Source organism: Mytilus californianus, unplaced genomic scaffold (assembly GCF_021869535.1).
Source record: "Mytilus californianus isolate M0D057914Y unplaced genomic scaffold, xbMytCali1.0.p SCAF_7, whole genome shotgun sequence".
Lineage (NCBI taxonomy): Eukaryota > Metazoa > Mollusca > Bivalvia > Mytilida > Mytilidae > Mytilus > Mytilus californianus.
In genome coordinates this window covers 75,363,110-75,387,109 of record NW_026262723.1, presented here as the reverse complement: position 1 = coordinate 75,387,109, position 24,000 = coordinate 75,363,110, and the positions used below count along the sequence as shown (strand labels likewise).

The 24,000-nt window shown below is 33.0% G+C and overlaps 1 protein-coding gene across 1 annotated transcript; it reads right to left on the bottom strand.

The window, feature by feature from the left end:
- Window positions 1–3,777: 3,777 nt before the first annotated feature.
- LOC127709522 (uncharacterized) lies at window positions 3,778–22,915 on the bottom strand. Its single transcript, XM_052215127.1, has 2 exons — window positions 21,805–22,915; window positions 3,778–4,094 (listed from the first exon to the last, which is right to left on the bottom strand). Exons 1-2 carry the CDS (start codon window positions 22,442–22,444, stop codon window positions 3,778–3,780), a joined length of 957 nt encoding a protein of 318 aa, XP_052071087.1. The 5' UTR covers window positions 22,445–22,915.
- Between the last annotated feature and the right edge of the window lie 1,085 nt (window positions 22,916–24,000).

Here is a 24,000-nt window from a genome sequence, read left to right as displayed (position 1 = left end):
GATGCCCTGGAATTTTTATCACATAAAACAAATTTCAATAGGAAGTTTTGTTACATAATAAAGTATCTTTGAAATAAATATTATGGTGGAAGTTTTATCGCATGACTGGTAAAACATTTTGACTTTTATCATTTTGTCAATTTGACATGTCATTCATTGTAATGAAAGTAATCCGAAATACAGGTAAATTGCCTTAATAACATATATACAAATCAGTACTAAATTGATGCACATTTTATAAGCAAACAATTTGGAGTTATTTGTATTTTTTAAGTACAGGAAAATATTCATAAATGCTATTTTTGATCTTTGGTAATAACTAATTTATTTTTTCTCTTGTTAGATTTTCCACCTTTATAATATAATTTTCCTCCTGTGATTGCAAACATGTCGGTACGTTTCCGAATTCTCCTTTTATCATTTTCATTCATGCCTACACAATTAAAAGAAAACAAGCATTTAGGATTTTTGCTCTTTTTAAAATTTTCAAGGCTATAAAGTGTTTTGAAGGTCCTTAATTCATTGAAATATTTAATAAAACATTTTTTGTAATGTTTAATTGATTGGTTTTTTTTGGGTAAAGTATATTTGTTATAGGACAATGTATCTTTATTTTTGCATGTATACCCTTTTCAAAGTGGTATTATGTCATGGTAAAAGTATTAATATAAACTCCTAAGGTTAAAAGTATGTAATATTTATACCGAATGGAAAAAGTATTATATAATATCTATTCCGAATGGAAAAAATATTATGTAATATCTATTCCGAATGGAAAAGTATTATTTAATATCTATTCCAAAAGGAAAAAATATTATGTAATATCTATTCCGAATGGAAAAAGTATTATTTAATATCTATTTCGAATGGAAAAAATATTATGTAATATCTATTCCAAAAGGAAAAAATATTATGTAATATCTATTCCGAATGGAAAAAGTATTATTTAATATCTATTCCGAATGGAAAAAAATATTATGTAATATCTATTCCAAATGGAAAAAATATTATGTAATATCTATTCCAAATGGAAAAAATATTATGTAATATCTATTCCAAAAGGAAAAAATATTATGTAATATCTATTCCGAATGGAAAAAGTATTATTTAATATCTATTTCGAATGGAAAAAGTATTATGTAATATCTATTCCAAAAGGAAAAACTATTATGTAATATCTATTCCGAATGGAAACAAAGTATTATTTAATATCTATTCCGAATGGAAAAAGTATTATGTAATATCTATTCCAAAAGGAAAAACTATTATGTAATATCTATTCCGAATGGAAACAAAGTATTATTTAATATCTATTCCGAATGGAAAAAATATTATGTAATATCTATTCCAAAAGGAAAAAGTATTATGAAATATCTATTCCAAATGGAAAAAATATTATGTAATATCTTTCCGACCCGAAAATATTATAATGTACTATCTATTACGAATGCCGGAATGGTAAACTGGTATGTACAATTATTATTCTGATATTACTAGTAGAAAGAATACTAGTAAAATAACAGGTATCGTGAATAAGGAAAATAATTGTTCCCAATGAAGTTTACATTAAATAATTATTTCAAATTATCCACAATTACTCGCATGCATATTTTTCATATAAAATGATATTTGTCTCATTATAATTTATATTTATATTTCACAGATGAACTTGTTAACATATTTACTTACCTTCAACATATGAGCCATCATCAAGGAACATAAATGTTTTTTTTTCATATTCATCAGCCTCCATGTTTGTTTGTACATACAGGTATTGTGTACAGGTGAATATGTCTAACTCATTAACACTTTTCAAATTAGATAATAATTACATAATAGAAAATCAGCATGTAAAACGCTGTTTTGATTTAGATAATAATCAATCAGGTGTAAAAAATCACCAGCTTAATAGGAACATTTGTTATATTAATCAACATATAACATAAGTTCCTAATATCAGTGGGACAAATATAATACAAATGGAAAAAGTATTCCATGACAGAAATTCTGCAGAACATATATTATTATAATATTGTTTCCCTCAGGAATAAATATTATTACGAACAAATATACGTTGACAATTTGACATTTCCTTGTACATAATAAGACTAAAGGATCGTTTGCAATAGGCTGGAAGATATATGACCTTCAAAACTGGCTACTACAAGAGAACTTGTGTAAACTGGAAACATCCCGGTTTACACTAATTTAATATACATGTTAAAATACCGATCAACCATATACTTTTGGAATTAACGTTCAGTAATTTTTCATATCAAACCAGAAGTTTCAGAATATATCCCTTATTTCAATCAAGAATATATCATATATTTTGGGAATCAGTGCACTGAATGCCATCAAATTACACCCTAAGTTGTTTTAGTAAATCGGAAGTGGCTAATTATCTCCTTTAATATATTGAAAAACAACAAATACAACATATGTTTTTAAGAATGGGTGTTAGATGAGCTATCTTCTGATACTGGAAGTGATTTTTTGATCTTTAGGTTACTTTATTCGAACAATTGTTTTATTAACAGATTTAAATTTGTGGTGGAAAGACCTTTATTGTGTAATATATTATGTTTGTAGAGTTTGATATAACTTTCAAACTTTCAAGGTTGAGATCTTTCAATTTCTCCTATTGATGTCGTAAAACCCTTGCTAGACTGGGGCGTCTGTTTGGCTGTGGAGGATGAAAAAATACGCAGTCAGGTCCAGCGGAAATGGATACTTTAAATCCAATGCGCAGTGTAGAAAAAGAATCACGATCAAAACGCATTAACGAACCTTTACAAAAACTCTCCGAGGGGTCCTTGTGTGGCATGTTTACCGTCAAAACTTCAGTCAATATCCATCATATCCTAATTTTCCAGTGGAATTCCAAATTTCACATTCATTCAACCCAGTCAATCTCTACCTTGCAGACCCTTTGTTGTATATATTGTTAAGTTGTCATGAAAAAGAAAGACGAAAGATACCAAAAGAATCATCAAACTCATAATTCGAAAACGAACTGACAATGCCATCGCAAAAAAAACGAAAAAAGACCAAAAAACAAGCAACAGTTTACGAAACACACCATTGAGAACAAAAAACTGCGGAATACCTAACAATACTACAATTATATAACTTATAAATTGAAAATTTACAGTGAAAATTATCATTTAAACCGTACAAATACCGCCATGGTATGGGAAAAAAACCTTGTCCACATAAGACATTTCAGGTTCTAGGTAAGAAAAAGAATCTGCCAATCACAAAATCAACAAACACTCAAATCAAATTTGTAGTAAAAAGGAGATTAATATCTAAGGAGGGTACTGAATAACCAATGACAAGGTGAATAGAAAAGAAGGGAAATAACTTTAAAACAATGAACCTAAACTGCAATATAGCTGGAAATATCAAGCAGTGACATCAATAACCACTGGTAAAAGGTTTTGAATTTAGAGTACATAACCTGATTTGAATTTTTTTCTTCTGCAAAACAGTGAGAATAATTTATCGCAATGGTACATACATGAAGTACAGTAGAATACTAGTAATAAGAAAATGTATGTCTTGATCAAAGAAAGCAGACTTCCACATCTGCAAAAAGGTTTGTTTTGATACCTAAAAATAGCTTATTTTATTCATATTCCTTTGATGGTAATACGGAAAATGTTAGTGGATTTCTGTTTACACGTATCAGTGATATCATTCATATTGAGTATGTTTGATCCAACAAGCAATTTATTTCCTTGGTAGATTGACAATGGATATGAAAATCCCATATCAATTGAACTGTGTATTTTTAGCAATTGTCCATTGCTGTTCAAGATGTGAAATAACGACCAGATCCCATGGTTGAAACAAATATTTTGCAGATTCTTCCCCTTTATACACCCAGGAAACATTACCATATTTAGTCAAGAATATAATGCGCCTTTCGAGTTTTGAAATCCTATCAATAATAAACATATCCTCGTCAGCGTTTGTTTTTATTTTCATCGGCATTGAAACAATGCGTTTTCCTTCTTTGTCATATTCAAATACATTTTCCTCTAGTCCATTTATGTCAAGTATTTTTATTTGCCGTTTGCAATCTTCATCTGCCGAATGTTCTAATTCACCTTCTTCACGAACTCCAACAATAACTTTATCGTCTTTGGAAATATGTATTCCCCTTGGTAAAAGACCTGAAAAAGAGTGGAATAGTTTCATCTTAAGTGAATGATTTAGAATCATAATTTTTCCTTCTGTTTCCATTGCTATCAAAAGTTCATTGGACTTTAAAAGAGAAATGTCAAAAGCTTTAATATCGGCAATCTTTTTTATATGAACCTTTTCTTCTTTCTTAAATCCAAGACAATAAAGAGACGACTCATCAAAGACATAACATTTCTCATCTGAAATTTCTTCTATTCTCTTGATCATTTTAAGTGATGTAGAGTGAGAACTCTCTAACAACAATTCTATTTCCTCGTTAGGATCTACAATGTTTTCTTCTTGAAATGAACCGAACGTTTCAATTATTTTGCGTGGTAATGGTCTTCCCATGACAAATCTAGGGAAGCGTTCTGCAAGGTCTTGATGTAAATCTATGTCTTGAATGGGGTTTAATGTTTCTATTAATAAATCTGCACGTTTTGACTGTTGACATTTTTGCAGTAGCTCTAAAGTTTTGCTCAAATCTTCTGATTTACTCTCGAAGTCCGTATTTTTAGATCTTTCGTCTAGTTGATAAAACATATGTTTTGAATGATCATCCAATAATGATGTCAGATCTTCCTTTCTTTTGATTATTTTCTCTTTGGATTCTTCATATTTTTTTAGACAGATTTTGTTGATGTTTGTAATTAACGTAATTTTCTCTTTGCACAACTCAATAAGATTTGAAACTTGGCTTTTTTTCTCTGTGTACATTTGATCGGTATCAATTAACAAGTGTTGTTGGTGTGTTTCGGATACACATTTCAAACAAACAAGACTATTGCAGTCTCTACAATACAAACAATTGTCCTGGTTTACGTGCAAAGTACATTTTCCATATTCGATTTCTTTGTTTAAGTATTCAATGCTTGTCCCTACATCTTTAACATCAATGATAAAATGAGTATCAGCAAGTTTAAATTTTGGATGTACGTTTAATTTGCAAGTATTGCACAGTAATAGTTGACAACTGACACATTTCCATTTAACATTTTCACTACTTTGACATAAATGGCAGGATGAAATTGTTTGTGTTTCATCCATTGAAGCTATACTAAACTTTGGATAAAACTGAGAAATTATAAACAACTCATGCTATTTTAAAATTTATACCAGATATCCGGACAACCTTCGTTCTAACATTATGGTTTTGTAAATTATGTCCTTGTATTTTAGTACAACACACACAGTCATATATATATATATATATATAAATTGCCCAACAATTTTATTTTAACACACTATTTAGTATGTTAATATTATAATGTTGATAATATTTACAATGCGATAAGAAATAAACGCAATAATATTTCGCTAGACAAACTAGCTTTATCGAGCTTGCGTCTCTTTACGTAAAATCGGATGCAGATAAGAAACTTTTGCAGCTCATTACACATTGAATTTTGCTGCCTAATAAATATATAAATAAATTCAAAATTTGAATGAAGTTCAAAAATTATTTATTTAATTACGAAATCTGTTGTTGGTAAGTTTGGAACGTCCAATATGACAGAGATATTAAGGACGATGCTACTTAATAAATTATTCTTCATCTTTCCTGTATCTTTTCTCGTATTTTTTTGCACACCTGGCCCCGAAGGGCCAAGTGAGCTTTTTTCATCACTTGGCGTTCGTCGTCCGTCGTCGTTGTCCGTCGTCCTTGTCGTCATTAACTTTTTACATTTTGAACTTCTTCTAGAGAACCACTGAATGGAATGAAACCAAACATGGCATGAATGTTACTTATGAGGTGCTGACCAAGTGTTGTTACTTTGTAGCTGATTTATCATTCAAGATGGCCGCCAGTGGGGGATTCGTTTAACATAGGACCCTATGGACAATACGTACAAATGTTTTCTTTTAGAGAAGCACCGAATGGAATGAAACCAAACATAGCATGATTGTTCCTAATGAGGTGCTGACCAAGTGTTGTTAATTTGAAGGCGATCAATCCACCAAGATGGCCGCCAGCGGGGGACTTCGTTTAACATAGGACCCTATGTACAATACATACAAATGTCTTCTTTTAGAGAACCACTGATTGGAATGAAACCAAAAATAGCATGGTTGTTTTTTATGAGGTGCTAAACAAATGTTGTTACTTTGGAGCCGATCCATCATTCAAGATGGCCGCCAGAGGGGGACTTAGATTAACTTAGGACCCTTGATTAACTTAGGACCCTATGGGAAATACATACAAATGTTTTCTTTTAGAGAACCACTAAATGGAATGAAATTAAATATGGCATGAATGTTCCTTATGAGGTGCTGACCAAGTGTTGTAACTTTGTAAGCGATCCATCATCCAAGATGGCCGCCAGCGATGGACTTTGTTTAATATAGAACCCTATGGACATTACATACAAATGTCTTCTTTTAGAGAACCACTGAATGAAATGAAACCAAACATGACATGAATGTTCCTTATCAGGTTTTGACCAAGTGTTGTTACTTTGAAGCCGATCCATCATTCAATATGGCCACCAGAGAGGGACTTTCTTTAAGATAGGACCCTATGGGAAATACATAGAAATGTCCTCTTTTAGAGAACCACCAAATGGAATGAAATAAAACATGACATGAATGTTCCTTATGAGGTGCTGACCAAGTGTTGTAACTTTGTCGGCGATCAATCATCCAAGATGGCCGCCAGCGGGGACTTAGTTTAACATAGGACCCTATGGGAAATACATACAAATGGTTTTTTTTTTAAAGAACCAATAAATGGTATTACAGTAAGGCATGACGTTCCTTATGAGGTGCTGACCAAGTGTTGTAACTTTGTAGGTGATCCATCATCCAAGATGGCCGCCAGCGTTGGACTTCGTTTAATAAAGGACCTTGTGGACAATACATACAAATGTCTTCTTTTAGAGAACCACTGAATGGAATGAAACCAAACATGTGAAGAATATTCCTTGTGAGGTGCTGACCAAGTGTTGTTACTTTGTAGCTAATCAATCATCCAAGATGGCTGCCAGCGGGGGACTTCGTTTAACATAGGACCTATGTGAAATACATACAAAAGTCTTCTTTTGAAGAACAACTGAATGGAATGAAACCAAACATGACATGAATGTTCCTTCTGATATGCTGACCTTGTGTTGTTACTTTATAACAAATCCATCAACCAAGATTGCTGCCAACGAAGGATTGAGTTTAACAAAGGATCCTATTGGAAATATATACAAATGTCTTCTTCTAGAAAACCGCTTAATGGATTGAAACCAAACATGGTATGAATGTTTCTTTTCAGATGCTGACCAAGTGCTGTTACTTTGAAGCCGATCCATCATCCAAAATGGCCGCCAGAGGGGGACTTAGTTTAACAAAGGACCCTATGGGAAATGCATACAAATTATTTCCTTTAGAGAACCTATGAATGGAATGATATAAAATATGGCATGAATGTTCCTTATGAGGTGCTGAACAAGTGTTGTAACTTTGTAGGCTATCAATCATCCAAGATGGCCGCCAGCGGGGGACTTCGTTTGATATAGGACTCTATGGACAATACATACAAAAGTCTTTTTTTGGAGAACCACTGAATGGAATGAAACCAAACATGGCATGAATGTTCCTTATGAGGTGCTGACCAAGTGTTGTTACTTTGAAGCCGATCCATCATCCAAGATGGCCGCCAGAGAGGGACTTAGTTTAACAAGGGACCCTATGGGAAATATATACAAATGTCTTCTTCTAGAAAACCGCTTAATGGATTGAAACCAAACATGATTGATTGTTCCTTATGAGGTGCTGATCAAGTGTTGTTACTTTGAAGCCGATCCATCATCCAAGATGGCCGCCAGAGGGAGACTTAGTTTAACATAGGACCCTATGGACAATACATACAAATGTTTTCTTTTAGAGGAAAATGGAATGAAATAAAATATGGCATGCAAGTTCCTTATGAGTTGCTGACCAAGTGTTGTAAGTTTGTAGGCAATCAATCATCCAAGATGGCCGCCAGCGGGGACTTAGTTTAACATAGGACTCTATGGGAAATACATACAAATGGTTTTTTTAGAGAACCACTGAATGGAATGAAACCAAACATTGCATGAATGTTCATAATGAGGTGCTGGCCAAGTGTTGTTACTTTGTAGGCAATCAATCATCCAAGATGGCCGCCAGCGGGAACTTATTTAACATAGGACCCTATGGACAATATATACAAATGTCTTCTTTCTAGGAAACCGCTGAATGGATTGAAACCAAACATGGTATGAATGTTTCTTTTGAGGTGCTGACCAATTATTGTTACTTTGTAGCTGATTTGTCATCGTCCTTATAAAGTCATTTTGTACAATTTCAATGAATTCATTGGTAATTTCTGTAAACTTTACAAAAGTCTTCTGCTTTTGATTAAATTACGGGGCCAATATTAAACCATATTTGGCCTCAGTCATTATTAGGGTATCTGTTATGATTTTAATCTATTTTTACATGATTTCCAAAACCAAAGTAGAATCAGGTGAGCGACACAGGCTCTTGGGAGCCTCTTATCATATAGACCATCAGGTTCTAAGTTATGGAGTTGTGGATCAAAAGGTTTTCTCGTCTCCTTCTCGACGTGGTGTCCCACTCAGTGTTTACTTCTATTATTTGAAAAGTAACCATATCAAAAGGATGTTTCTTTGAGCGAAGATGTCTTGTGAGGTGAGTTTTTGTTGGTTCTTTACCATGATCGATGGTTATTTAGCTGAATATTAAATTTGTCCAATGTTTCTTGTACGTACTGAATGCCATGCATGCCACAAGTGTTACATGTTAATACATCAATTTTGCGTTCTACGTTTTACAGTTGGAATTTACGCAGATCGAATAAGTTTGTTTTGTAAAGGAGCTGATGAAAGAACTGCTAGTATTGGGGCACCTTTACAACATAAACAATTCCTTCTCCCACATTGTTTGTAGCAATCAGGAGGAGGAGTAGGTTGCTTTCTAAATGCAGCTGTCAATAGTTTGTCACGGATGTTTTAGGTCTTCTGAAGGACATGACTGGTGGTGAGGAAAATACTTTTTTTCAAATTGGATTCATTCTCTTTAGTTTGATTCATTTGTTTATAAGCGATCAAATTAAAGTATAACATATTAAGTCTGCACTTATATTTAAGTACCAATCTGCCTAAGAATCAGGCAGTGGTGAAAACATGACAAACAAAAACCCGCTCAGCTTTACATTAATTCAAGTTTACAATGTATAATGGTGCATGCATATAACATTTGTTTCCTTTCTCTGTTCTGGTAATTCAAGATATAATTTGGTTGAAATGCACTAGAAATTAACAATTAAGGGGAGATAACTCTTTAACTTGCTATCATTCTAACCAAAATTTATCGAACTATTTCTCCAATTACCAGACACGCAGAAACCAAAGACCTACCATTTGTAACTCAGGATGAGGGTACATTCAAAATAGGGTGGTTAGGTTGGTGGGTTTTTTCGGCCATGTTTTGAAATTGTTCTAAATTGCCTGATTCTTACAAAGACTGGCACTTTAAAAACGTTGTTTATTCGTGCATTAATGAACAAAAGATTGATTGTATAATGTTCATTATCTTTTCTGAGAATTTATTGTTTACAAAATGTTGAATAAACAGAGTTATTCCAAATACTAAGGTTTTACTACCCGTATAAATGTAGTGTTTTGTACTTGTTTTGTTTTTGAAACAATATTTTTTCCACAGAAAACGCCAATTTTTGAGAAAATATCCAAATTCGGAGACCGTTATCGATCCGTGTCTTATACGCTTTCGCGCATGCTCAGTCGACGTACTGCTCGCGAAATACGGATTTTACGTAACTCATACGGTTATTGATTTAAAAGGGTAAAACTACTGAAAATCACACTCTGCCACACTTTTCTTAGGGTATTTAATATTTTTATTTTCCAACCGAGATGAATGGGGTCTTTTGCATTATGTTCCTCATTTTCATCTCTTTAAAGAAATAGAATTAAATGCATTTACCGTGTACAAATCCTTACTGTGTCCACCTTATTACTGTGTCCACACTCTTTGTTTCAACACTTGCCCAATTGTATCGCGGTCATCTTTTGGTTTTCTTATATTTTTGTACAACAAACACAGTCTTATATATATGTAATATATATAAACGATTATAATTATTCGTTTTCTTTAAACGGTCTAATCAAAGTATAACATATTAAGTCTGCACTTATATTTACACGTTGTTTAGTCGTGAATAAATAATCGTTTCTGAAAATTTACTGTTTATAAAATGTTGAATACACAGGGTTATTCCAAACACTAAAGTTTTACTACCACAGCAATTCATGTTTTATTGGTATTAATATTGATTTTGTTATCAGTAATCTAAAATTACACTAAATATTCGTTTTATATTCACATGCACGTTCATGCTCTGCAATCTTTGGATACCTGTATCTTGGCATTATACAATGTCATGTTTTTCTCTGACTGTTAATGACGTCCTTACACTTAATCCACTGGATGTTGGATGTGAACTGATTGATATTTTAATCTTAGATGCATGATATTTTTAATAAGTTGTTTTTGGCTTTGAACATGCTATCAGTAACTGCAAGTACTCTCAGATCTGTACTTGCTATTTACTGTATTTTTTTGTCTTGGGGATGTATAAATACCCTGCAACGTCCAGGGTGTGTTTTTCTTAGATGCATTTCTGCTTTGTATCAATGTGATAAATTACGCCCTTTTCAACTGATTTTTATAGTTTGTTCTTATGTTGTATATTTACACCACTATTCTAGGTTAGGGGAGGATTGGCGCCTTCAAACTAGTTTAACCACGCCACATTCTTTATGTGCCTGTCATTAGCCTGTAATTCAGTGGTTGTCGTTTGTTGCTGTATATCATACTTGTTTTTCGTTCATTATTTTGTACATAAATCAGGCCGTTAGTTTTCTCTTCTGAATTGAAGGCCATGCGATGACCTATTATTGTTAATTTCTATGTTACTTAGTCTCTTGTGGAGAGTTGTCTCATTAGGAATCATATCACATCTTCTAATTTTATAATTATTTCAAACACTAAAGTTTATCTACCCCAGCATAGACTAACATAACTTTACCGAATTTTATGTTTTTCTTCTGTCTCGTTAAAAAAAGTTCGATGTCGAAATTAGCGCTCATCATCGGAAAATCTAAGTGTTTTCGTCTAAGATGATTCACATACACATACTATGTGCATACGGAAATAATATCAAGCCTTTTTTTGATACACTGTACTCAGAATGAATTTGTTTCATGCAAATAATTAGGATACAGATGGTTCAATAAACAAGCAGGTTGAGAGCAGCATGTAATTCACCGTTAACAGTAACGAGGAGTTTGTCTTCAGAGTCAGACATAAGTCAAACAATCAGACAAGAAAACTCTGTGTCAAGCCGGTGTTCCAGAAAAAAAAATTATTGAAAAGAAAGGTTATAGTCTGTTCAATACGTGAGGATTCAAGCGTCTCAATAGAATATTAAACATTCTTGAGACAGGAGGACACGTTCAAATGTTATCTAGTTATGATGGATGCACAAAGGTTAACATGACGAATATACATTTATATGAAATAGTGAAGAGTTTTAAGCAATTAGTTTCACAATAAAGGTGTATATTCAAATGTGTAAAATATGAAATTGCGTAAATAACTTTATTTTAATGCAATCCATGTGTATATCAGATGCAGTATGACCTGTATTCAATATACAAAAGCAATCCTTCATGGTATTTTGTACATCGTTTTGACTCCCCTCCAACTTTTGTGTAAAACTGTGAAGTATCTATAGATGAATCTCAGGAGGGTTACTAGAAATAAGAAGATATGGTATGAGTGCCAAAGAGACAACTCTCCATCCCAGTCACAATGTGTAAAAAGTAAACAATTATAGGTCAAAGTATAGTGTGCGCTTAGCTTGCCGACCTCTTCTTATTTTCATATGAGTCGGAGTTCCTTCAGACACTTGTCAAAAACAAAAGATCAAAGAATCAAGATCATTTTATTTCACATTCAGATGTATTGATGGTGTTCTTTCCATTAACAATCCAATTCTGATTGGGTTCCATTAATATATCCTCCAGAACAACTAAAAATTAAAGAAACAAAAGACACGGGTTCCTCTGCCTCATTTTAAGATGTATATCTCGAATTTGACATAAGCGGTCATCTCAGTACCTGTATCTATGAAAAACGAGACTATTTTAATTTTGAAATTATCAATTTCCCTCACCTTAGTAGTAATATACCAACTTCACCTGCATATGGGATATACATTTCCCAACTCATTCGGTGTTCAAGAGCTTGCAGCTGCTACTCAGACTTTGTTAAACGTCACCAGTGTCTGAGCAGAAAGTTGGTGAACCAGGGGTATGTCAAAGAACGTCTCGTCCTTTTTCTAAAAAAGTTCATCGGAAGATACCAAGACCTTGTTGATAAATATTCCGTATCAACTTCACAAATAATACTAGATGGTCTTGAAGTATAGATTCTTGGTGCTGACGTTGTTTATTATCCTAATAACGTGTTATAGTATTATTTTATTTGTCTTTGTAAATTATCATTTTAACTGTTTAGTCTATATTTGGTAATATTCATTTAACGTGGCTCGGTACTTATATATCCCGTCATTTTGTTATTGTGCTATGGTAAATTTTTGTATTCTTGTCTATCTTTTTTGCTAATGTGCTTTGTCTATATGTGTTTTTGTTTTTCTTTGTTGACATATTTTTTTTATAGTGATTAAGATTATAACACAATGTTGACTGCTGTACCACTATTTTTGACAATTTTACCTATTATGTCTGTTTGTTTTGTTCACACATCGTTGTCAATATAATGGAATTTTATGCGACTGTCATACAAGTGAGAGGGTTAGCTAGCTATAAAACCAGGTTTAATCCACCATTTTCTACATAAGAAAATGCCTGTGCCAAGTCAGGAATATGACAGTTGTTATCCATTCGTTTGATGTGTTTGAGCTTTGATTTTGCCATTTGATTAGGGACTTTCCGTTTTGAATTTTCCTCGGAATTCGGTATTTTTGTTATTTTACTTTTGATAAACAAAAGTACTGAAATACTTCTAGATATTACAAAATAAAGTCGACTGAACCTTGGTATTTTTTTTAATTCTGTGTGATTTTTTTCTTGTTATCACTTCTCCTTTGTTACCGTAAAAGAAAACAACAATATTTGTTTCCAAATTAATCGTAACATCTTCAGGATGTTGAAATTCATTTTGAACAAAGTGTTAATTTCCTTTATAAATTTGACATTACTGAAATGTAAGTGACACTCAATAACCGTAAGTGATGGAGACCTAAAGTGTTTTTCTATGAGGTTCTCAGTCCCCAAAAGGAAGTTGATACCAATGTCATATTAAAAATTTTGACTTTTGTTTGTTATTGCTGCTCCTCAGAAACTAATGAATGTGAATAAATCATTATCACCAAGTTGCGACATGTTATAACTGGAAAATGTTGGTCAAATAACGTTATCGATACCAATTTTACTGCACCAGATTCGCGTTTGGTTGTAACTCATGAACACTACATAAATAGAGACCTGGAATCTTTTGATATCAGATCCTTGCTTTATGACATTCAGGTCACGGATAAATTTGAATTTGACGTTGTAGATTTTGACATTTCCTTTAATTTCATACTGGTACATCATAAGACCATAGCATCTTTTGCAATAGGCTGGAAGATACACGACCTTCAAATTGGCTACTTTAAGTGAGCTTGTGTAAACTGGAAATATCCCGGTTTGCACTAATTTAATATACATGTTAAAATACCGATCAAACATATACATTTTAAATTAACGTTTAGTAATTTTTCATATCATATCAGAAGTATCAAAATATCTCCCTTATTTCAATCAAGAATATGTCGAAATCATATATTTTGGGAATCGGTGCACTGAAAGATATCAGATAACACCGGAAGTTGTTTTAGAAAATCGGAAGTCGCTAATTATCTCCCTTAATTCATTGAAAAACAACAAATAACCTATGTTTTTAAGATTCGGTGTTAGATGAGCTATCTTGTGATACTGGAAGTGACTTTTTGGTCTCAAGGTTTCTTTATTCGAACATTTGTTTTATTAACTGATGTAACTTTGTGGTGGAAAGACCTTTATTGTGTATTGTTTATGTTTGTGGGGTTTGATATAACTCTCAAGGTTGAAATCCTTCAATTTCTCCTCTTCATGTCGTAAAACCCTTGCTAGACTGTGGCGTCTGTTTGGCTGTGAAGGATGAACAAATACACAGTCAGGTCCAGTGTAAATGGGTACATTAAATCCGATGCCTCGTTTAAAGAGAGAATCACGATCTCAGCGCATTAACCAACCCTTACAAAAACTTTCCGAGGGGTCCTTTTGTGGCATGTTTACCGTCAAACTTATCCCTATCCATCATATCCTAATTTTCCAGTGATTTTCAAATTTAACATCCATTCAACCCGGTCAATCCCTACCTTGCAGAACCCTTTTGTTGTATATACTGTTAATTTGTTCTCGTCATGGAAAAGAGAGACGAAAGATACCAAAGGGATCATCGAACTCATAAGTCGAAAACGAACTGATAATGTCATGGCAAAAAACGAAAAACGACCAAAAAACAAACAACAGTTTACGTAACACACCATTGAAAACTAAAAACTGCGGCATACCTGACAGTACTACAATTATATAACTTATAAATTGAAAATTTACAGTGAAAATTATCATGTAAACCGTACAAATACTGCAATGATATGAAAAAAAACCTTGTCCACATTAGACATTTCATGTGCTAGGTAAAAAAAAGTATCTGCCAATCACAAAATCAAGAAACACACAAATCAAATTTGTTGTAAAAAGGAGATTAATATATAAGAGGATACTGAATATCCAATGGCAAGGTGAATAGAAAAGAAGGGAAATAACTTTAAAACAATGAACCTGAACTCCTTAAAGCTGGAAATAGCACAAAGAAACATCAATAACCACTGGTAAAAGGGTTTGAATTCAGAGTACAAAACTTGATTTAATTGTTTTGTATTCTGCAAGACAGTAAGAATAATTTATCGCAATGGTACATACATGAAGTACATTAGAATACTAGTAACCTGAAAATGTATGTCTTGATCAAAGAAAGCAGACTTCCACATCTCGGAAAAAGTTTGTTTTTATATCTAAAAATAGCTGGTTTTATTCATATTCCTTTGAAGGTAATACGGAAAATGTTCGTGGATTTGTGTTTACACGTATCAGTGATATCATCCATATTGAGTATGTGTGATCCAACAAGTAATTTATTTCCTCGGTAGATTGACAGGGAAAATGGAAATGAAAATCCTATATCAATTGAACTGTGCTTTTTTAGCAACTGTCCATTGCTGTTCAAGATGTGAAATTCGCCACGTCAGAGATAATAGCATTGTCTCTTGAGGTAACGACTAGATCCCATGGTTGAAACAAATATTTAGCAGATTCTTCCCATTTATACACCCAAGAAACATTACCATATTTAGCTAAGAATACAATGCGCCCTTCGAGTTTTGAAATCCTATCAATAATAAACATATCCTCATCAGCGTTTGTTTTTATTTTCATCGGCAATGAAATAATGCGTTTTCCATCTTTGTCATATTCAAATACATTTTCCTCTAGTCCGTTTATGTCAAGTATTTTTAATTTGCCGTTTGCAATCTTCACCTACCGATAGTCACCTTCTTCTCGAACTCCAACAATAACTTTATCGTCTTTTGAAATATGTATTCCCATTGGTAAAAGACCTGTACAAGAGTAAAATGGTTTTATCTTAAGTGAATGTTTTAGAATCATAATTTTTCCTTCTGTTTTCATTGCTATCAACATTTCATTGGACTTTAAAAGAGAAATGTTAAAAGCTTTAATATCGGCAACCTTTTTTATATGAACCTTTTCTTTTTTCTTAAATTCAAGACAATAAAGAGACGACTCATTAAAGACATAACATTTCTCATCTGAAATTTCTTCTATTCGCTTGATCATTTTAAGCGATGTAGAGTGAGAACTCTCCAACAACAGTTATATTTCTTCGTTAGGATCTACAACGTTTTCTTCTTGAAATGAACCGAACGTTTCAATTATTTTGCATGGTAATGGCCTTCCCATGAAATATCTAGGGAAGCGTTCAGCAAGATCTTGATGTAAATCTATGTCTTGAATGGTGTTTAAGGTTTTATCAATAAATCTGCACGTTTTGATGGTTGACATTTTTGCAGTAGATCCAAAGTTTTGCTCACATCTTCTAACTTACACTCGAAGTCCGTATTTTTAGATTTTTCCTCTAGTTGCTATAACATATGTTTTGAATGATCATCATATTAATTAACAAGTGTTGTTGGTGTGTTTCGGATACACATTTAAACAAACAAGACTATTGCAGTATTGCAGTCTCTGCAATACAAACACGTTTCCTTGTTTCTGTGCAAAGTACACTTTCCATATTCGATTTCTGTAGAAGAGTGCTCAATACTTGTCCCTACGTCTTTGACATCGATGATGATATGAGTATCAGCAAGTTTAAATTTTGAATGTACGTTTGATTTGCAAGTATTGCACAGTAATAATTGACAGCTCACACATTTCATTTAACATTCCAACTACCTTGACATAAATTGTAAAACCAGATTGATTGTGCTTCATCCATGGCAGTTTGATTGAAATTTATTCCATTCGAAAAATGGAAAATTAAAACAATTAATGATTCTTAAAGATTAAACCAGATATCCGGATAACCTAGTTCTCATATTTTAGTTTTGTTAATTGTTTTCTCATTCATCTGAACAACAAATCCAAGTCGAATATATATGGTTTTGTTAATTATTACTTTGATATTTTTTTCGTATACTCTCAAAATATTATAGTGTGAGAGTACTTTTATTCGTGGGTATCAATTTTCGTGGTTTAAGCAAAAGTTACATGTTCGTGGGTTCTTAAATTCGTGGATCTAAGTTTTCTGAAGAAAACAAAATCGAGTGAAGAATTTGAGGCCAGTAGAAACGAAGATTTTTAAAAATAATAACATCTTGTATTACATTGCAAAATAAGGTGTTCATTTTCACTTACTCGTTCGTCTTTTATTACTGACGAAATTCATCAAATTTTTAATTAAATATGTGATTTAGAAAATAAGATGTTTCTTCTATGCCTACAAATTGTGTCGATTGAAGGAAATTGCAAAGTAAACATTTTAATTGTTGCACACGGATAATCAGAAGTGATGAAAACTATTTACCCGGGATCGAATGTTAAACAGATTAACGATCATTAAAGGTGATATATAAACATATCACTTAAAGAAAACAGTTACATAAAAAAATGCTACATATGCACTTTAAGTTGTAGATTTAATTCTCATGAAACTAGATGTGTCAGAACGGTACGAATGGCCCTGTTCGCAACAAAGCTTAGAGCCATTTTTTTGGAGTGATAATTTGAGAATAAAAGTCTGTACAACTGTTATTTTTCACAAAATTTTCAATGTCCAAAGCCTGTAATTTCAGCAAAAATTAATGGACCGGAACCAAACGTAAATTTGGTTTATAACTCATGATAGTTGACTCACATACTAAAAATCAGCTCAATAGGTGAAGGCGTTTAAAAAAAAAACGTATACATGTTATTTTAACAAAATTTTCAAAGTCCTTTCCCCTAGTTTCAGCAAAAATCAATTGAGCAAAACCAAACGTAAACTCGATCTGTAACTCATCATAGTAGACTCACATACTGAAAACTAGCTCAATATGTGAAGGCGTTTAGAAAAAAAAGTCCGTATAACTGTTATTTTCGCCAAATTTTCAAAGTCCAAAGCCCGTAACTTCTGCAAAAATCTGCGGAGCGGAACCAAACGTAAACTCGATTTGTTACTTATCATAGTTGACTCACATACTAAATATAGGCTCATTATGTGAAGGGGTTTAGAAAAAAAAAGTCCGTATAACTGTTCGTTGCAAAATGACGGAAAGTCGGACAAGGATAACACCATATGGCCCCGACAACTTTGTTGCTGGGCCATAATAAAAACGCAAGCCTTATCTGAATTTTTCTTTCGTATAAGAATTATGAGGAGATAGAATGCACCTGTCCTAAGTCAGGAATCTGATGTTCAGTTTGTTGATGTGGTTCATAAGTGTTTCTCGTTTCTCGTTTTTTATATAGATTAGACCGTTGGTTTTCCCGTTTGAATGGTTTTACACTAGTAATTTTTGGGGCCCTTTATAGCTTACTGTTCGGTGTGAGCCAAGGCTCCATGTTGAAGACCATACTTTGACCTATAATGGTTTACTTTTATAAATTTTGACTTGGATGGAGAGTTGTCTCATTGGCACTCATACCACATCTTCTTATATCTATTTCATCATCACATATCACCACTGGAAATCTGACTTTCATCAACCAAAACTAATTGCTCATGAGAATTAAAAGTCGTACAGTTTAGATTTTATAATAAACTGTTGACACAGAGATATGTCTCGTCTGTAGGCATTAAATTCCGGAAAAGACAATCTGATGGACAGCAACATTGCTTATCAATATCATCAATAGTCGCTGGACCATGATTTAGTGTTTCAAATGTGACGTCACTTTATGCGTTTAGGCTTTGGCTAACTCTGCTGTGTATTTTTGTGTGTTGGATTAAGTTGTTTTATGTGATGTATCCGTTTTTATTCTGTAGTTAGTCCCCACTTCGGTTTTATCATGTATATCTATTATATAGTCAATTTATAAAATTTACTGTTTGCAAAATTATCAATTATTCTAAATATTAAGGATGTTCTTGTCCCAGGCAGAAAACCCTGGCCGTGTTAGGCGCAACTTTTTGGAAGTTTTGGGCCTCGGTGCTCTTCAGCTTTGTACTTGTTTTGGCTTTCAAACGTTTTTCATCTGGGCGTCACTGGTTGGTCTTGTGTGGACGAGACACACGTCTGGCGTATTGAATTTTAAGCCTAGTACCTTTTGTTAGCTATTATTCGTATGTTTCTTTGTCCTATATGTTCTCCCATTTATTTGTATTGTGGTCCTGTCATGTGATTTTGTCGTTTTGGTGTTGTGTTTGACGTTGCCATAAAAGCGGGAGGTTGTGCATGCCACAAAACCAGGTTCAACCCACCATTTTTTTCTTAAAATGTCCTGTACTAAGTCAGGAAAATGGCCATTGTTATATTATAGTTCGTTTCTGTGTGTGTTACATTTTAATGTTGTGTTTTTGTTGTGTCGTTGTTCTCCTCTTATATTTGATGCGTTTCCCTCAGTTTTAGTTTGTAACCCGGATTTGTTTTTATCTCTATCGATTTATGAGTTTCGAACAGCGGTATACTACTGTTGCCTTTATTTAGTGGGTAGGGCCTGGAAATGGTCGTCAAACTGAGATGTACTGATAGTAATGTACCTTTATAGAAAATATTACCAATCTATCACACAAGTAGTTCCTATCAAACTGACTTAAGCAGAAAACTTAACATTAACAATTGTGTATTAACTGAAAGTGGCTGAACTATGACGTTGGGGGTAGGACCTCGAAAAAGTCGTCAAACTGATATGAACTGATAGTAATGCAACTTCATACAAAACATCATTGATCTAACACAAATAGATACTATCAAACAAACTTAAGCAGAAAACTTAACATTGAAAATTGCTATTTAATTCAAAGTCACTGGATCATGTCCTAGGGGGCAGGGCCTCACAATAGTCATCAAACTGATATGTACTGATAGTAATGTAACTTTATAGAAAATATCATCGATCTTTCAAAGGTAGTTCCTATCAAACTGACTTAAGCAGAAAACGTAACATTAAAAATTGCTTATTAATTGAAAGTGGCTGGGCTATGACCTAGGGGGTAGAACCTCGAAAAAGTCGTCAAACTGATAATTATCTCCCTTTATCATTGAAAAACAATAAATACAACCTATGTTTTTAAGAATAGGTGTTATATGAGCTATCTTGTGATACTGGAAGTGACTTTTTGATCTTAAGGTTACTTTATTCGAACATCTGTTTTATTACCTGATGTAAATTTGTGGTGGAAAGACCTTTATTGTGTATTGTATTATGTTTTTTGGGTTTGATATAACTCTCATGGTTGAAATCCTTAAATTTTTCCTATTCATGTCGTAAAACCCTTGCTAGACTGGGGCGTCTGTTTGGCTGTGGAGGATGAACAAATACACAGTCAGGTCCAGTGGAAATGGGTACTTTAAATCCGATGCCTCGTGTAGAGAGAGAATCATGATCTCAGCGCATTAACCAACCCTTACAAAAACTCTCCGAGGGGTCCTTTCGTGGCATGTTTACCGTCAAAACTTCTGTTCCTATCCATCATATCCTAATTTTCCAGTGATTTTTAAATTTCACATCTATTCACATTCAACCCGGTCAATCCCTACCTTGCATAACCCTTTTGTTGTATATATTGTTAATTTGTTCTCGTCATGAAAAAGAGAGACGAAAGACACCAAAGTGATCATCAAACTCATAAGTCGAAAACGAACTGATAATGCCATGGCAAAAAAACGAAAAATGACCCCAAAAAATAAGAAATACCTGACGGTACTACAATTATATAACTTATAAATTGAAAATTTACAGTGAAAATTATCATTTAAACCGTACAAATACCGCAATGGTATAAAAACACCTTGTCCACATTAGACATTCCAGGTGCTAGGTAAGAAAAAGTATCGGCCAATCACAAAATCAACAAACACACAAATCAAATTTGTTGTAAAAAGGAGATTAATATCTAAGAGGTACTGAATATCCAATGACAAGATGAATACAAAAAAAGAAGGGAAATAACTTTAAAACAATGAACCTGAACTCCATATAGCTGAAAATAGCACAATGAAACATCAATAACCACTAGTAAAAGGTTTTTAATTTAGAGTACAAAACTTGATTTGATTGTTTTCTATTCTGCAAAACAGTGAAAATAATTTTTCGCAATGGTACATACATAACGAACAGTAGAATACTAGTAATCTGCAAATGTATGTCCTGATCAAAGAAAGCAGACTTCCACATCTGCAAAAAGGTTTGTTTTTATACCTAGAAATAGTTGGTTTTATTCATATTCCTTTGATGGTAATACGAAAAATGTTCGTGGATTTGTGTTTACACGTATCAGTGATATCATCCATATAGAGTATTTGTGATCCAACAAGCAATTTATTTCCTCGGTAGATTGACAGAGAAAATGGAAATGAAAATCCTATATCAATTGAACTGTGCTTTTTAAGCAATTGTCCATTACTGTTCAAGATGTGAAATGCTTGATTCCCCACGTCAGAGATAATGGCATTGTCTCTTGAGGTAACGACCAAATCCCATGGTTGAAACAAATATTTTGCAGATTCTTCCCCTTTATACACCCAAGAAACATTACCATATTTAGTCAAAAATACAATGCGCCCTTCGAGTTTTGAAATCGTATCAATAATAAACATATCCTCATCAGTGTTTGTTTTTATTTTCATCGGCATTGAAACAATGCGTTTTCCATCTTTGTCATATTCAAATACATTTTCCTCTAGTCCGTTTATGTCAAGAATTTTTATTTGCCGTTTGCAATCTTTACCTACCGAAAGTCCTAATTCACCTTCTTCTCGAACTCCGACAATAACTTTATCGTCTTTTGAAATATGTATTCCCCTTGGTAAAAGACCTGAACAAGAGTGGAATAGTTTCATCTTAAGTGAATGTTTTAGAATCATAATTTTTCCTTCTGTTTTCATTGCTATCAAAATTTCATTGGACTTTAAAAGAGAAATATCAAAAGCTTTAATATCGGCAATCTTTTTTATATGAACCTTTTCTTCTTTCTTAAATTCAAGACAATAAAGAGACGACTCATCAAAGACATAACATTTCTCATCTGAAATTTCTACTATTCGCTTGATCATTTTAAGCGATGTAGAGTGAGAACTCTCCAACAACAGTTCTATTTCCTCGTTAGGATCTACAACGTTTTCTTCTTGAAATGAACCGAACGTTTCAATTATTTTGCATGGTAATGGCCTTCCCATGACAAATCTAGGGAAGCGTTCTGCAAGATCCTGATGTAAATCTATGTCTTGAATGGTGTTTAAGGTTTCTATTAATAAATCTGCACGTTTTGATAGTTGACATTTTTGCAGTAGATCTAAAGTTTTGCTCAAATCTTCTAACTTACACTCGAAGTCCGTATTTTTAGATTTTTCCTCTAGTTGATATAACATATGTTTTGAATGGTCATCCAATAATGATGTCAGATCTTCCTTTCTTTTGATTATTTTCTCTTTGGATTCTTCATATTTTTTCAGACAGATTTTGTTGATATTTGTAATTGACGTAATTCTCTGTTTGTACAACTCAATAAGATTTGAAACTTGGCTTTCTTTCTCCGTGTATATTTGATCAGTATCAATTAACAAGTGTTGTTGGTGTGTTTCGGATACACATTTCAAACAAACAAGACTATTGCAGTCTCTACAATACAAACACGTTTCCTTGATTCTGTGCAAAGTACACTTTCCATATTCGATTTCTGAAGAAGAGTCTTCAATACTTGTCCCTACGTCTTTGACATCGATGATGATATGAGTATCAGCAAGTTTAAATTTTGAATGAACATTTGATTTGCAAGTATTGCACAGTAATAGTTGACAGCTCACACATTTCCATTTAACATTTTCACTACCTTGACATAAATTGCAAAACCAGATTGTTTGAGCTTCATCCATGGCAGTTTTATTGAATTTTTATTCTATTCGAAAAATGGGAAATTAAAACAATTAATGATTACCTAAATATCAAACCAGATATCCGGATAACCTAGTTCTCATATTTTAGTTTTGTTAATTTTTCCTCATTCATCTGAATAACAAATTCAAGTCGCATATATATGCTGTTGTTAATTATTACTTTGATTTTTTTTCGTATACTATCAAAGTATTATAGTGTGAAGGTACTTTTATTCGAGGGTATCAATTTTCGTGGTTAGAGGAAAGTTATATGTTCGTGGGTTCTCAAATTCGTGGATCTTAGTTTTCTGAAGAAAACAAAAACGAGTGAAGAATTTGAAGCCATCAGAAATGAAGATTTTTAAAAATAGTAATATCTTGTTTTATTTTGCAAAATAAGGTGTTCATTTTCACTTACTCATTCGTCTTTCATTACTGACGACATTCGTCAAATTTTTATTAAATATGTGCTTTAGAAAATAAGCTGTTTCTTCTCTGCTTACAAATTGTCTCGATTGAAGGAAATTGCAAAGTAAACATTTTAATTGTTGCACACGGATATAATAAGCTGTTTCTTCTATGCTTACAAATTGTCTCGATTGAAGGAAATTGCAAAGTAAACATTTTAATTGTTGCACACGGATAATCAGAAGTGATGAAAATTATTAACCCGGGATCGAATGTTAAATATAAACAGATAAACGATCATCAAAGGTGTTAATTGGGTTATAAATATACCACTTAAAGAAACAGATACATAAAAATAATGCTACATATGCACTTTAAGTTGTAGAATTATTTCTCATGAAACTAGATCTGTCAGAGCGGTACAAATGGCCCCGTTCGCAACAAAGCTTAGAGACATTTTTTGGAGTGATGATTTGAGAATGAAAGTCTGTACAACTGTTATTTTTCGCGAAATTTTCAATGTCCAAAGCCTGTAATTTCAGCAAAAATTAATGGAGCGGAACCAATTGTTAACTCGATCTGTAACTCATGATAGTACACTCACATACAAAAAATCAGCTCAATATATGAAGGCGTTTAAAAAA